The following is a 15336-nucleotide window of genomic DNA, read 5'->3' as shown; positions in this document are numbered from 1 at the left end:
GAGCAACACACGCTGAGCGCTACCTGTTCATTTACAAACTTTCAGCTGCCAAGTCGCCTCGCTAATGAATCACGGTATTAGGTATACTATTGATGAAGCAATCAACTGCAAGGCACCTGTATTAAGCAATCAATTGGTCAATGTGTTCCTAAGTAGGCGTGTGCATTCCAAAATAACGAGCCACGGCCACAGTAAAGGCGATGAGCTGCTGCTGGTGGAAAGTGGGCGGCTTGATTTGCCTCCGTCAGGCAAATTGACAGTTACCAGATGAGAAAACACCAACAAGACGCAGCCTCATTTTCACCAGCTCTTCTCTCTTTCACGCTCTCATTTGTCTTCTCCTCTTCTCTTATGTTTTCTTCCTCCCCTCCTCTTGTTTTCTCGGCTCTGTTATCATTTTACAGGCCAGGGTTACGAGGTTGGTCTGCTGTAGATAATAAAGGCTGCTGTTGACTCTGTGTGTGTGTGTGTGTGTGTGTGTGTGTGTGTGTGTGTGTGTGTGTGTGTGTGTGTGTGTGTGTGTGTGTGTGTGTGTGTGTTTGAGCCTGCATCTGTGCATCTTTGTGTGTTTCTCAGTAAGTGTATGTGTGCGACATGTACTGAACATGTCTCTTCTTCTGCGTGTTCGCAGGAATTTATGCATGTGAGAGATTTGCTGGATCAAAGAGGGTTAATGTGGGTTAAAACAAGCTTTCTCTTCATATATATATCTGGTATTTGCTTTAACTCACTGTAGGGAGCCAGGCGCATGGCAACGTGGAGGAATATTCCTCCTCTGTCTTTTTCTAATTAGTCTCACATCTGTACTCTCTTTCACTCTTACTTCACAGCTTCCTTATTTCACCATTACGACCCCTTCTTTTACTCGTTCTCCTCCTGCTCATGCTTCACCTCACTGCTTTCCGCTCATCCCATCTCTCTGTCTCCATCACCCTCCTTTCATGCCCTCCCTCTTTCTGCTCTCATTAAGCTTGCTCAGCAGTAACTGGAACTGACAACTCTGAAGATCCTGACACATGCCGACTACAGGGTCATGACTAGAGAGAAACTACAAGAGAGACAGAAAAGAACAGACAGAAAGAGAGAATAGGGAAAGACTGAGAGAGAGGACTTCATGTTCCTGCACTGCATTTTAGATATTTTATTGTTCAGAGAATTTGCTACTGTGGATGGACACGTATTTGTGTTGGCATCCTCTAACACGGTGGTTCCCAACCAGTTTGGTTCTTCTACTTGTCACCTGTCATGAACAGTTAAGTCCATTTCAAACAAAGGTTTTTTTACTGGATAAGTGATTTGGGCGCCAGATTTGTTTTTCCGCTTTCTTATCATGTAATTCTTATTACATCTCCTTGCGAGTGATCTCTGTGACCCCTTGAAGGGGTCCCCACCACCACCAGGTTTGAAACCACTGCGTTAATATTCCTCAGAAAGCACCGGTGCTTTAATGTATTCAGAGCTTTTCCAGTGTGATGCCTCCCCGTTTCTAGAATCTGTACTGACTGTGCAAAGGTCACACCATCCAGCATGGTCATAATTCTAGTGTTACGGCAAACCTTGTGCATGTAAAGTGAGATAAAGTGGTGACGCAGACAGTTGTTAGAGGCATACTCACTGCTAACACAAATATCCGCTGCAGTGGGAAGATGATAAAACGTTTGTTCCAGTGCATCGTGCTGTTTGCATCTGTAAAGGTTAAATTAATGTTTGGCTTAGTGCTTTAAAAATGTATTCTCTTGTTCTGTTGTCTTTTGAGGACCAACTGGAGTTTTAGACTTAGAAAGTGAGGATATTTGTGGAATGTGATTTGGTCCAGTTGCCACTTTTTGCAGGTCAGGAGGACTAAGGGTCGGTTTTAGGGTTTTTGGATAAGGATTAGACTGAGTTAAGATATGTGCTGACCCTGAACCATGAAGTTCAGTCCCCACCGATCAATAAAACAACCGCAGGCCTCCCAATTAACATCAGATTTTTATGTCCCCAGCTCATACAATTAATGATTTGTTGTTGGTACTCAACTAATATGGTTTCAGGTCAAATGTGTTGATGTCATCCATTCTCGGGATAGATGAGGCAGCTCCCAGAAGACCACTGAGTGAGCTGCACATTGGAAGTTTAGTAGCTTTAATGAGACATTTAAAAACCACCTCAAGAATTTTAGGGAGTTTCTTGCCTTCAGTTTTTGTCTTGTTTGCCTTTAAACCCTCTCTGATCACATTTTAAAACCCAGGTGGGGCCTAATTTCAAAACACATACTGAGATCAGACATTTTTTTTTTCTTTCCCCAGATTTCAGGAATGTTTCGGGCCTTTACCCAGAATTACCAGAGGTGATCATGCTCCAGTGTGTGTCTCTCGTCAAAATCTCTTTCAGCAGTAGTTTTCAGGTTTGGTAACAATGAGTGTAAAGTTGAAATGATCTGTTCTGGTTAGGTACAGTATTCATGCAGGAGTTCCCAGAATTGTCCCTCACAGGGTTAAGGTCGGGGATCTGATACGTGTAGAAGTACAAACGTGTGTTAGTGAATGTTCTGTTCGTGGTGTGTTTGTCCAGTCTGCAGAGGCTGTGTATCATTTTTATTTATCCTGATTAAACAGTGGCAGAGGTCCCATTTTCTCTGCATTGAATCCCTTGGGAGAAGGCATAAGCTCTACAGTATGTTTGGGTTTATAATCCAAATACACTCAAAGATTAATGCTGTGCCCCTAAAGTATTACCTTCACTTCTTTAAGTTTAATCTGTGTGGAGTGTGGTGAAGCCGTAAAAATCAGAGATCCTCTCCACGCTCTGCTAAATGTTGATCAGGTCTGTCAGGCTGCATCTGTTCACTGACAACGCCTGTGTCACCAAGCTCTTAGTGAATAATGTGTTCGTGTTTGCTGCTGTGTTGCTGACATTTTCAGTCACAATGAGACATCATTACTGTTGTGTTTCAGTTATGCACACAGAAGGTTTTAGCTTTCGCCTAAGACAATAAGGCCAGGCTGCTTCCCTGTCTGACAGAGCTGGTGATCAAACGCAGCTCTGATACTGAAAGTATCATCTGGTAAACATGAAAATAAAAATGCACATGCACATGCCATTTAATTGGATTTTTAAATATACATGTTTTTAGAACGGATTTGTTTGCAATGTGTTTTGTTATTTTCAATTGATTTTTAACTGAAAACTCAAAACTAATTTGTGTTTGGAGTGTTTCTGTAATAGCTGACAAAGCTGAAACCTTCATCTCCTCGTTCCCGAAGGAAATCCAAATGATTAGAAGACGACAAAGAGAGGTGTCAGACAGGCACCAGATAGATATTTATACAATATTTTATATTGCATTTACAAAAACATCTATAAAACAGGAATCAGCAAAGCACACATGCCTGTGTGACATCCTGAGGCCGCCGTGCTGGGCATGTAATTAGGCCTTAGGTGAGGAGGCAGACTTCTGCTGTCTCTGCACAAAGCTAGCGGCTACACAATCACACGCTCACACACATAAGCAAAAAATTAAACATGCACACGTATGAGCAAAGTCGCACTTGTGAGGGCTGCAGGATGTTGACAAAAATTACGTTTGTGCTGAATATTGTATCTCAGCTGTGAATACCAGCGCCAGCCATGTTAACAGTTTTTTATACTTTTATATAAATTCTAAATAAATAAAAGTCTGTTTGTTTATGTGAGAGACAGAGAAAGAGTCAGAGACAGAGTCTTTCCGTCTTTTAGGATGTCTGATCTTACTTATGAAGTGAGGGAGCCTCTGACTCTACTTGGTTCAAGATTAATAGTCACGTTTATTAAATGTGCAGAGTGGAACAAACTCAAAGGTTCTTTCTAGGTCAGGGCGAGTTTAAGCAGAACCCAGTTCCACACAGGGAAGAAAAAGGAAGACAAAAGGAGGGTGAGACCCTGCTGTGTCCCCTGCTGTGTCTCACCCTCCTAAAACATGTGTTTAAGTGTCTCCAAACACAAGTAAGTTCAGTCCAATGTACGTCTTTACAGGCACACTAGTGTCCTGATGTCTTGTCCTTGACTCTCTGTTAATTAGCTGTCAAAAAATACTCTGTTGCACGAGTCAAGTGAAAGACAAACTTACTTTGCCAAAGAAATCCACATTATTCTAATGTCCGTATATCAGAGCTGCAATCAGATTACGCTGTCGAGGACACTGGGTGTAATTCTGACCTGCTGAGGTGCCAAGCACACTCAGAATTCCCTGGTTCTTCTTCCTTTAAGGAAATATCTAGAACTAGGTCAGTGGGAATCAGGGAACGCTGGCATGAGTTCTTTGAGAAAAGTCCGTAAGGAGACGAGGGCATGTCACTGACGAGAGAAATGCCTGCAATCAGTCATCCCTCACAGTTTTCAGCATCTGAAGGATGGATGTTTCTAGTTGTGCTGCAGAAGCTCCCGTGGCCCTGCAGTGCAACTTCAGGGCTTTAGGATGCCTCAGTGCAGAGGTTTGGACTCAAATCAGCAAATCTGCTGACTTCAGACTGACAAAATCCAGAGAGACACAAGTCTGGGGAAACTGAAACTACATAGTGACGTTTAGAAGAAAGATTGTGTTCATGGTATAAAGAAGCCACTGTTGAATATTGATTTGAAAGACAAAGCTGTTATTCATACAGACATTCAAATTATACATAACAGTATCACTTGTTGGGATGCATCTGAATGAATTCTTATAATTTAATAGTAAAAGGACTTTAAGAAGTCTAGACTGTGTACAGACACGAAGGGAAAGAAAAGACTGATGGGCTCCTGTGTTTAAGAAATTTTGTATTGATAAGCTTCTGTGTTAATGCAACACAGATGAATTACAAATTACGCTTGCACAGTTTTTTATTTAATTGTTAGTAACATCTGTCACACTTAAATTTTTTGTATTTTATTTTGAAAAAAAACCCCCACATATATCCAACATGTGGAGTGGCACTAGAGTTTTTGGATTTTGTTTTATGCCAAAGTTTCTCTGTGTGGAACAGTTTCCATCTACAGTGTTATTCATACAGCTGCATTTTGTTTGTTTGCTTGTTTGTTTGTTTTATATTTTGCATTCAGTTTGGTAAAGAATACACTGAAAAAACAGAACTTGAGCCAAAAAGGTGAATATATGTGTACATCACGTGGACATAACCATATGTCTTCGCACATGTATGTGTGAATAATTCAGTGGTGTTAAAGAGCCATTATGCAGATCAGCTCTCCCTTCCTTCACCACAGTATCAGGGTCATAATTCACTGTTGGGGGGAAGAATATCATTACGTTCATAGAGCATCTCTGGAAAGCCCAGCTTTCCTCTGATGTGTGTGTGTGAGAGTGTGTGCGTGTCTTTTTACATCAAAGCCATAGAAGGCTATTAATAGGGCCACTAATGGACTCTAATGGTAAATAGCCACATCAGCACTCAGGTTTTTGACTGTGTGGTGAATTTATAATGGAGTGAAGTGATAACAAAACCTAAGTACCTTCTAACTCACCTTTAATTGTGGTTTAGACTGGTGTAATAAAAAGCTTTATTTTAACATGGGGACTAACAAGCATGTGATTGATGGTAAGATCCAGCTTGGTGCTAAAGGAACCTGCTTGGAATTACGACCTGGTATTTCTGGTGTGGCAAACTGATGCTTCACCAGCACAGCTAATCTCAAAATCAGACTCATCAAGAGATGTGTTCAGAGAAAAAATGGCTTATGGTTTGTAGACATCTTTTAACTCATAGGTAGATATTTCACCGGCCCTCAGTTGTTACTTGCCAAGCATCAATTGTTGTTTTTTTACAGTTGATTTCTTTATTTATTTCTGGACTTCAAATCAAATCAAACTTTTGTACAAAATTTGCAATACAAGATGCTTAACAATACAATCAATGCACAACAGTACAAAGAAGATAGAATAGAGAGGCAAGTGAAGCAGGTCTGGTCTTGGTCAGTGCACGTTCTGCTGCATTGTGAATGATCTGTAGCTCGTTTCTCAGCCGGATCAGGAAAGAGAGCATTGCAGTCATCAAGCCTGCTAGTGATAAAAGCATGCACAGGTCTCTCAGAATCTTCCAGAGAGAGAAACAGTTGCACCATATTTATAAGATGATAACAAGCACTGGAGATTCAAAATTCTAATCAGGTCTAGTAGTACACCCAGATTTTTTGTATTAGAGTTTAGTATTTTGAGATTTTTAATTGGAACGCAGGATCTCTCTCTGGACCTTTGTTCTGATCATTAAAACCTCAGTCTTTGTTCAACTGCAAGAAATTATGTGACATCCAAGAGTCGATAAGATCAATTCACTGAACCAGTTTATCAATAGAGATAATATCTTTGGGTGAAAACAAAATGTACAATTGTGTGTCATCGGCACAGCTGTGAAAATTAATCCCACGCTTTCTGATAATATTTCCCAGTGACAGCACATAGAGACAGAACAACAGAGGTCCCAGAATGGAGCCTTGGGGAACCCCACGTTATGCTAGTGTGAACTGAGGAGTGGTCACCAAGGTAGAGAAAAGATAAACCAATCTAAAACTGAACCAGAGAGGCCAGCACAGTTCTGTAATCTGACTTTATTGGCTGTAGAAGGCTAGCGGTCTAACTGTCTCCCGGGATCAGTGTCACCTTCCAAAAAATGTTTTGCTTTTCACAGCTGATAAGTTCTGTCTCACACCTCCCCGCTGCAGGTAATGCCATCCAGGCCTTTGGCAACGGGACAGATGTGGGAGTGTGGCAGCCGATGTCCCCCGTCCAGACTACCACCTCCACCACCACTCCTTACCAGAGGAACCGCGAACGCAACCCCAATACCATTGACAACCACATCAACACAGATCCTGGCATTTACCAGTTCTGTGGCAATCTCCAGGTGAGACTCACACGCACACACACAGACACACACAAAGCTATTTTTGATTCAGAGGAGGACTTTGCTCGGAGGCTCAAGGGTCCCAGCCAGTCTGGGACAAATTTAATCCCATAACATGAAAGCATTTCAGAAACGTTTACTTTGTAGAAAGAAAGATTTCAGATGGCTCAAGTTTCAGAGTTACCATCGCTCTGTATCTGAGCTGCTAATCTTTCTATCAGTCTCACTGTCCATATATCTACAGTGTCTCTTCATCTGCTGATGCCATCTTACTGTCGGCCTGATTGTCTGTCTCTTTTCCCATACCTCACTGCCTCTTCATCCTCGGGCTCACTTTCTATCTCTTCTTACTTTCATGCAGGCTTCGTTTGTTTATCTAGTATTATCACAACACCAAATATGTCAAGTTAATGCAGTGAATCGTATACTGTAAATAAAGTGAGGGCTATCCATGCTTAAAACATAAGTCTTACAAAACCATAAAGTGCCGTTTCCAGCAAACAACCTCAGAACAGCCATAATTTACAAGAGGCTGGTGGAGAAAGTGGAAGATTTAGCCGCTAAAGAGACAGATATTTTTCTCAGGAGCTGGTCGAGACCAAACCACAGCTGGAAGGACAGTAACTGGGCTGTGTAAGTTTGATTTGGAGTCTTTCTAGTTCAAAGTCACAGAAGCTTTAGTGCACAGCTTTAATGTCTAAAGATTTCAACCTGTAATAATATTAAAAACTATAAATAAACCATCAACATGTACAACTTCTTCTGTTCTATTTGGTTTCATGTTTTGTTATAAAAGCAGACAGAAGAAGACAGTTCCAAACTTTTTTCAGTATTTAGTGAAAGTATAGGTCCATTTATAAAATACTAACATCTTTTGCAAACTGATAGTTTCCGTGCCCGTCAGTGGATCACATTGGCTCTTGACTTTTTCGTGTGGAGATCCAAGAGTATATTTCTATCTGCCATACGCTTTATGCCTGATAAGCCTCGGAAACTCTATTTGTAAGGTGTAGCAGCCGCTCCTGCTCTACGGGAGCAGGAGTTATGTAGTTGATGAAACAGAGGGCTTAGCCATAGCAATCCTGATGGGCTGCTCCTGGGTCAGGGAGCTAGCACAGATAACACTGTCATTACCGGCAGAGCAGTGACAGAGACTCAAAGAGCCGTTTCACCTGTAATAATACTGCAGCCTGACGCAGCATCGTAAAATCACTGAAGTTGTTAATTGTTTACAGACACTTGCAGAAAATCCTCCAGCGATTTCAAGATCAAATTCACCTTAATCCTTGTTTTTTTTTGCAAACAGAAATCTTTATAATCATCTACTATAATTATAATAATAATAATTCTGTTTATGTTGTTATTGTTCGTGAGCATTTGCAGTTATCATGCACTATGATGCGGAGTTTATGGATTGTTTTTATGCCAGACACCAACAAAGATATATTCTCTTTTGGTTTGTCACTCAGAACAACTCTTTTCACATTAAAGAGAGTCAGACGATGCTTTGTTAATATAGAACTATTGCCCCACTCACACACACATGCAGGTGTTCAGACCAGTAAGTTTGGTTCACACAGATACTCCAGATAAATGCAATTACACACTTATTCCTGTACACCCAAATACACACAAAATGTGACTGCACCCACTCACTGACACACACATACACAGTCTGCACTGATAATGAGCTTTGGTGGTGTACTGGTGCGTGTGTGCTGTTGGCACTGCTCTGATAGCACGTCAAGTACAAGTTAATGAGAGAGTTGTTGCGTTAAACCACGTTTCTAGTGTGTACGAGTGTGTTTGTATGCATATCTGTGTGTGTGTGTGTGTGTGTGTGCACATCTAGGCAGGCTATGCTGTTGTAATGACACACTCGGGGGACAGGCCTGTCAGAAGACTCACTCCACTCTGCTGAGTGATCTCTTTCACACACATGCAGAATAATAACCATTAACCAGTGACTCAGAACCTCTCCACTTCCACTCAGTGACAGCCCAGCAACACTTAACAATGGTGCGTTTACCTCAGCTTGAAAGAAAAGAATCAAAGAGTGGAGGAAGAAAAGGTGGACGGTGTAACCAGCTGAAAGCTCCTTAGCTCCCAGTGAAATCTTTCTTTTTACTGGAGGAAAAGCAGCTTGAGACCTGTTTGCCTTCCACCTTCCCTTTTGTCAGTGTTCATAAATCGAGTTTGACTCCTTTGTGAAATGTTCAGACAACACGTCGAAAAGTGCTTTTGACCATAAGCTTCAAACTAAATTAGAAATGTGCTGCTCCCTGTTTCATTTTCATTTCTTGTTCTCCAGTTCTTCCTCTCGCTCTCCTTCTCTCTTTCATTTCTCTGCTGTGTTGTCTTTGTGCGATGTGAACTCGTCACAAAGTGAGAAGAATCCAGTGAAGAATCCGAGTGTTTAGAGGAAATTAAAACACTAGAAGGACCATTTTCTTCACTCGTCACACAGATGGGCTAACCAGGCCCACGGCAGAGCCACCACGGATGAAACATATACACTCACACACACGCACACACACATACATACACATTGGCACTCAGCTTGCAAACCCCAGGGCTCCATCAGCATGTTCTTATGAATATAGTTGACTCCAAAAGCAGGCAGGAAGTGCCCCGGACAAATATGGAAATTTACCACATGCTAATGTGACTTTTCAGAACAGGCAGGTATTAGGCAAATCTAAAACACGTGGACACAAGGCATCAATATACATGTATATTTGAATTTGTTGAGGTCCAGATGTTTTTGACCTGGAAATAAGCACTGCTTCGTTTAATATTATAGGATATTTACATGTAATTCAGAGGTTTATATGGTTTTCACGAACATGTAAGAACATGAAGAACAATCTACAGCAAGTGTGATCTAATTTAAAGGGTCATTTCACTGAAATAACAACAAACCCAGCGATATCTACCCATGCAGGTAGTTTTGACTTTATTTGCCAGGTTCTGAGATACTGTTTCCATCCATCTGTGGGCAACCCCAATACAACGGAGGTCAGCGGGATTCTCACGACTGAAAAGAAAATTACATTTTAAAAATTCAGCAGCTATGTGTTTCTCCAGAAATGGAGTAACACTTGTGTCGTTGGAACACACTGTAAACTTTCCTCCAGAGAAAATAGTCCCTGAGAAAACTGCTCATAGCCGTTGAATTTTTCCAGTTGTCATGTGTCTGGTTCACTGAAAATCTCCACGTGTTGTGTGAGTCCCCTGCTCTTCACTCCAAACAATGGCCACATGCACAATATCAATCAAAGTTTAAGCTCATCAGTCCCAAAACTCTAAACCCTGAACTTCTCCAACTAAAATAAAAATGTAAACAAAGAGTAATTCGGAAATTACAGTTGTATGTGTAAAAACTAAAATGCAAAATAAAAACTGAAACTTTGTTTGTTAGTAAATAAACTGTTTTCAGCATCAATAAAAACTATTACTGACAACAATAGTTGTGTAGCATTTGTATTAAAAGATTTATCAGTCATTTTAGAGAAAGCTACAATCCTGTGCTTTGACTGTTGATCATTTTGGAAGTTGGGTGATCGTTCTGTTTATGTTTGGATCACAGATTGTGCCTGATTATTATGTCTTATTTCAGGAGGACAGGACTTCGAAATACCAGCTTCTAAATAGCTGAATTTCTTAGTTTTGAAACATAGCGGAGACGTTAGAACAATAAAATCAGTGCAGCGGCAGATGGAGTCTAATTCTAAATGGAATCTAAATCCTAAGATTCATATTTGTGTAAATGAAATTTCCAAATGTTTTGCTTTGAAACACACAGGAATGCCTTCAGGATTCCAGACTTCAGCAGCAAATTGTAAAATTTTATTATCATTATCTTCTCTCAGTGTTTCTGTCTGAGATGTGAAAATGTTTAACACTTTTCATTTGTCTAAACAACGACTGTAAACACAGGTGGGCCCTCATCATCAAACACAAACTCGAGTAGTTGGTGTGTAGTCATCTTCTTCTTCTTCCTCTACTTATATTTTCTGCTGCCGCTCTTGAAATTCTTGGTGTGCTCCTTGGTTTGGGTCGGTTTAGCACTGAAGCTGAAGGTGTAATATCAGAATACGGTTTCTCACCTGCTGTATTACCATGCCTGCTGCGTCCTGTACATCCCTATTTTTGGTCTGAATTCACTCTACTGTATACTGGAGCCATTTATTATTCTGTCACACCTAGAGCCTGAGCACACACACATAAGTACCCAGAAGCCAGAAGTGGAGTTACATTCACTAACAGCATCCAGCCTGAATACAAAGATTCAGCGGGCAGATCATTAGAAGCAAAGGAAAAATATATATGTACCTTTTTCTTAGGCTGCACAAAGAACCAAACTCATAATCAGATGCTTAACTCACCAACTATGCAGCAGAAATACGAGATGTTAAAATGCTGATTACAAAGCCTTCACCGCAAAGCAGCAAATCAACTCGTCGTGGGCTTCAGCTCGTTGTGCAATCAGCACAAGTGGTAATCACTTCTGATCTGTTTAGAAATTGTATTGTACCTTAAATGACACAGTGGAGAGAGTGAAGATTGCCAATGTGATGCGTCACCGAACAAATGTCATGTTCATTCGTACATTTGTAATTTTTTCTGGTCGTGCCCTGATTGTTTTAATCTTTTCCTCAACATTTTGAACCAGTGTAATGAGTTTCTGCTTTTTAATAAGGTGCATGAAGCAGGTCTTCCCTGGAGTAACCTCTGAGGTTGATATGCTTTTCTTTATACTGTTTGTTGCTTCACCTCAGTAAAAAGCTCTAACTATATCCAGTCCGGCCCCGGTCTGAGATCTGAGTTGGCTGGTTAGAACGTACTGTATATGATTACATTTTTAGATGCAGTAAGTATTAAAGTTCCAGCGGAGCCTCTCTGGAAATTGCATTAATCTCGAATGATTCTGCAGCGCACAATTTTTGTTCAATCTCATTTCTCAGTGCCAGTGCAGGAAGTACAGTACTCGGCCTTTTGCAGGTGGAAAGTAATAGGCTGGAGTTTGGGGCTGTGGATAGCGGTGTACTGCATCTATTTTTCATGCTGAACAGATTTTGTGTCCTTTCAGAGTTTTTCTTTATTTCTTTATTTATTCATGTATTTATTTTCTTTTCCTAAACTAGTTTGAACTATTTTAGTTTTTTTCGAACCTCAAACGTAAAATATCCTGTGTCTAAGTTTTCTTAACAAGCGACCTCTGGTGGTCATGTGGAAAACTTACTGTCCTCTCTTAGCAGTAAACACAGAAGTAGTGTGAAGTTGTCACACACCCATGAAAAAGTCTTCAGGAGCTTGTTAGCTCCTTTTTTTTACCACAGCCCAGTATCCCATGGAAATACATCGACAATGTACGATTCTGTACGACAATCTACGATACTGCCACGAACAGGGAGGAGGAGGTCAGAGTAATTAACTTGAACACTGGAGACCTCAGTTCTCCTGCTAAAAGTCAGTGTTGATCTTTTCCAGATCTTAACCAAGTGGTTTTAGCTGCCTAAACACGCAGACCTCAGCCACACAGCTGTAATTTTAATGACCCATTAATAATCCTCTGTAAATTACATGTAAAACACAGTGAAGCAACCAAAGCATCAGTCGCTGCTGTCTTTGCAGAGCAGCCTCTAACCTTCTTTTACACACATGGAAAGAGGGTTTGTGTGTGTGTGTGTGTGTGTGTGTGTGTGTGTGTGTGTGTGTGTGTGTGTGTGTGAGAGAGAGAGAGAGAGAGAATCAAAGCCAGTGTGTTTGAACACGCCACAGTCGCTGAATGATAAATCTGAGATGAAATCAGAGTGTGGGTCTGACTGTCCCACTGCGCTCAGCCTCGCTCCTCTTCTCTCTCAGTGTAAATATCAGAGGCTTTAAAAGTTTTAACCGGCTTTCAGGGCAAACTCCCCAAGGTTGTTGTAGTTTTTTCCAATTTAGCTTCAGTTTCAATCTGCTTTTATGATCAGATCAGCAGCGAGCTTTCATAAACACACAGACTGTGCTGGTCAGTTTAGTCACAGTGTTTGATCAGTCACAGTGTGTCGTCTGTACCTGTTGTGTAAACGTATTGCCAGAATATTTTCAGTCTAATTAAACTGTTGATTGTTCCATTGATTTTTGATCAAAGCAAATTAATTACTGCAGATTCTGTCGACTCGTGTGCCAAAGTGCTAAAATGCTGCTGCAGTGTTGTGATGTGACGCGCAGTCGCCTGCACACTTTAAGATCTGAGATCAAATCTTGAGACTTAAATCATCTTTTGGTCATTTGGATCTTTTTCAGTGACAAAACAATCACCACAGACAAGGACGTGTTTTTGGTCGTAACACGGTTTGTGATTCTTTGTGTTGTTCTGCTGCAGGCTCAGAAACTGAAGTCGAACTCCACTGTTGATGGGATCCTCTGTGTGGTAAGTTCTGTTGTCCACTAAAATGCATTTTGTTTCAAAAGGAAAAGTATGAAATGGATGATAAATGTAGTTCTGCATGAAAAAAAAAATCTGGTGAACCTAAAGCAGCTACATGAGTGTGAATCAGACAGTAATCCTGGATGATGTTCAGCAGGCAGAAAACAGTTTGGAGGAATGTACCTCACCATCTGACTGTCAGCCTGTTTTCACTGAACTTTACTCTGCCCTCAAAACTTTCTTGTTCGAGGTTCTCAGAGTGAAACTTTCCTCACCTCTTTACTTCTTTGTTACAGGTATATTGCAGGTAAAAATGCATCTCTGAGGCAACCTGATCCAAACAGATAAATATATATATATATTCTGACAGAAGATAAAAATGCCAAAGTACTTGCAGTGACAAAGCACCTGTCATAAACATGTTTGAAGTCTGTGTATGCTAATCCTGTGCATTTGGATATTATATATTGGCCGTATCTGTATGTTTGGTCGAAGTGCTGTCAAAGAAGGACGTCTGTAATTTGGGAAAAATATCAAAACCTGTAAAATCCTGCACACAACTTGTGCTGAGAGATGAAATCTCAAACTGTTTATCTCAGAAAACAATTTTATTTAAGACCAAAAGGCAATTGCTCAAGTTATCAAATCATCGCAAACACTAATCCAACCTCGCTGTTAGAAGTCTCTGACCTCCCTCTGACAGCGACAGCCGTGGCAATCCCTCCTGCCTCCTTTGCAAACTCCTGGTCTTTGTAGTTCCTTTGAGGCTGAAATGGGATTGTTGCTTATCTGGTGGCTTTTAAAGTTCACTGTAAATGTCATTGTACAATAATAAGGCACTGTTATGCACTGGACTGACATTTAATAGAAGGAGGGACAGGTCTCGGGGAGATGACCCAGCCGTTAGCTTGCAGCTTTATTCGCGAGCCAAAGACCGATGGTGAGGCTCTATATACACATACTTACACATGGTGGGACATGCAAATGCACACACACACACACAGATGCACTTTTTAGCTTTCCACTGTGGCATTTTAGTTATAAAAACAACCTTTAGATTTTTTACTGCGTCATACCACATGAATACATTAGAGTTTTTATTGGTGATATTATTGAATTAAACAGCCTGATGTCTTCAAGCCTTCCACATCTCACATGCAGCGTTTCTCCCAGTGGGTAAGAGATTCCAGCACCGGCCAACATGTCACCAGGTTTTTAAAAAAAAACTAAAAATGCCTCTGCTCAGAATGCATGGCAGGATTTTATGTTATTACTGTCATGAAAATTTTTTATTTATTTCAGAAATGAGTTAACAAAATATGGCTTCTCATTCTGGACGTCGCCTGTTGATTTTGATGTGAACAGCAGTTGAAGTAGAGCTGGATCACGTCAGTGACTGAGGGGAAAATCTCTGCCCAGCTGACTTTTTATCCTTTTGGGTTCATGGGACTCGATTCAAATGAGTTTGAACCTGTTGGCCGTTTTGTTTTGGTCTCACAGAGCAGGTTTTTCTCTGTCTCTCCCTCAGGACCCTCAGATCGACGGTCCAAGTACGTCCAACGCCATCCTGAGAAACTCGGCTGTTTCCAGACGGCCCGCAGGCCTGGCCTCTCTGCTGCCCCCGCTGCTGTGGCTGTGGTACTGCAGCCTGCCGGCACTGCCCACGCTGGGCAACTTGTAGCCTCGTCGCTTCTCAGCAGCAAGCTACAACGGACTGACAAACACACATTTGTATAAAAGAAAAAGCAAAACAAGAAATTATATGCTTTCTTCTCAGTAATACCTGTTGTATTTTTATTTCCCTCTGGAATCTGTCTCTCTTTTGATTCCTACTTTGTTTTTTTTTTAATGAATTTTTGGGAAGCTTTGTTGTTTTACTGTTTTTTTGTTTGTTTGGTTTTTTTTTGCATTGCAGCTGTGTGCTAAAACAGTGATCTACTATACGTGTTAACTCAGTTTGGCTGTGTGTTCCCTTTGGGTTCGTGTTGCTCACTCGAGGACTACATTCCAAGAAACCGCGGCAGGTGGCCCCTGGATCAGAACACACGATGTAAATTACCATTGATT

At 41.0% G+C, this 15336-nt stretch overlaps 1 protein-coding gene across 1 annotated transcript in view; it reads left to right on the top strand.

Annotated features, from left to right (window-relative positions):
* Positions 1-15040, top strand: part of gfra1a (gdnf family receptor alpha 1a) — a 73916-nt gene extending 58876 nt beyond the window's left edge. Inside the window, exons 8-10 of the mRNA XM_041049938.1 lie at positions 6670-6851; positions 13225-13272; positions 14798-15040. Coding sequence (XP_040905872.1) covers positions 6670-6851; positions 13225-13272; positions 14798-14950 — 383 coding nt within the window. The 3' untranslated portion in view covers positions 14951-15040. The remainder of the gene's footprint in view (positions 1-6669; positions 6852-13224; positions 13273-14797) is intronic.
* The last annotated feature ends 296 nt before the right edge of the window (positions 15041-15336 follow it).

The sequence above is a fragment of the Toxotes jaculatrix genome, chromosome 11 (assembly GCF_017976425.1).
Source record: "Toxotes jaculatrix isolate fToxJac2 chromosome 11, fToxJac2.pri, whole genome shotgun sequence".
Lineage (NCBI taxonomy): Eukaryota > Metazoa > Chordata > Actinopteri > Toxotidae > Toxotes > Toxotes jaculatrix.
This window is presented reverse-complemented; position numbering and strand designations above follow the sequence as displayed.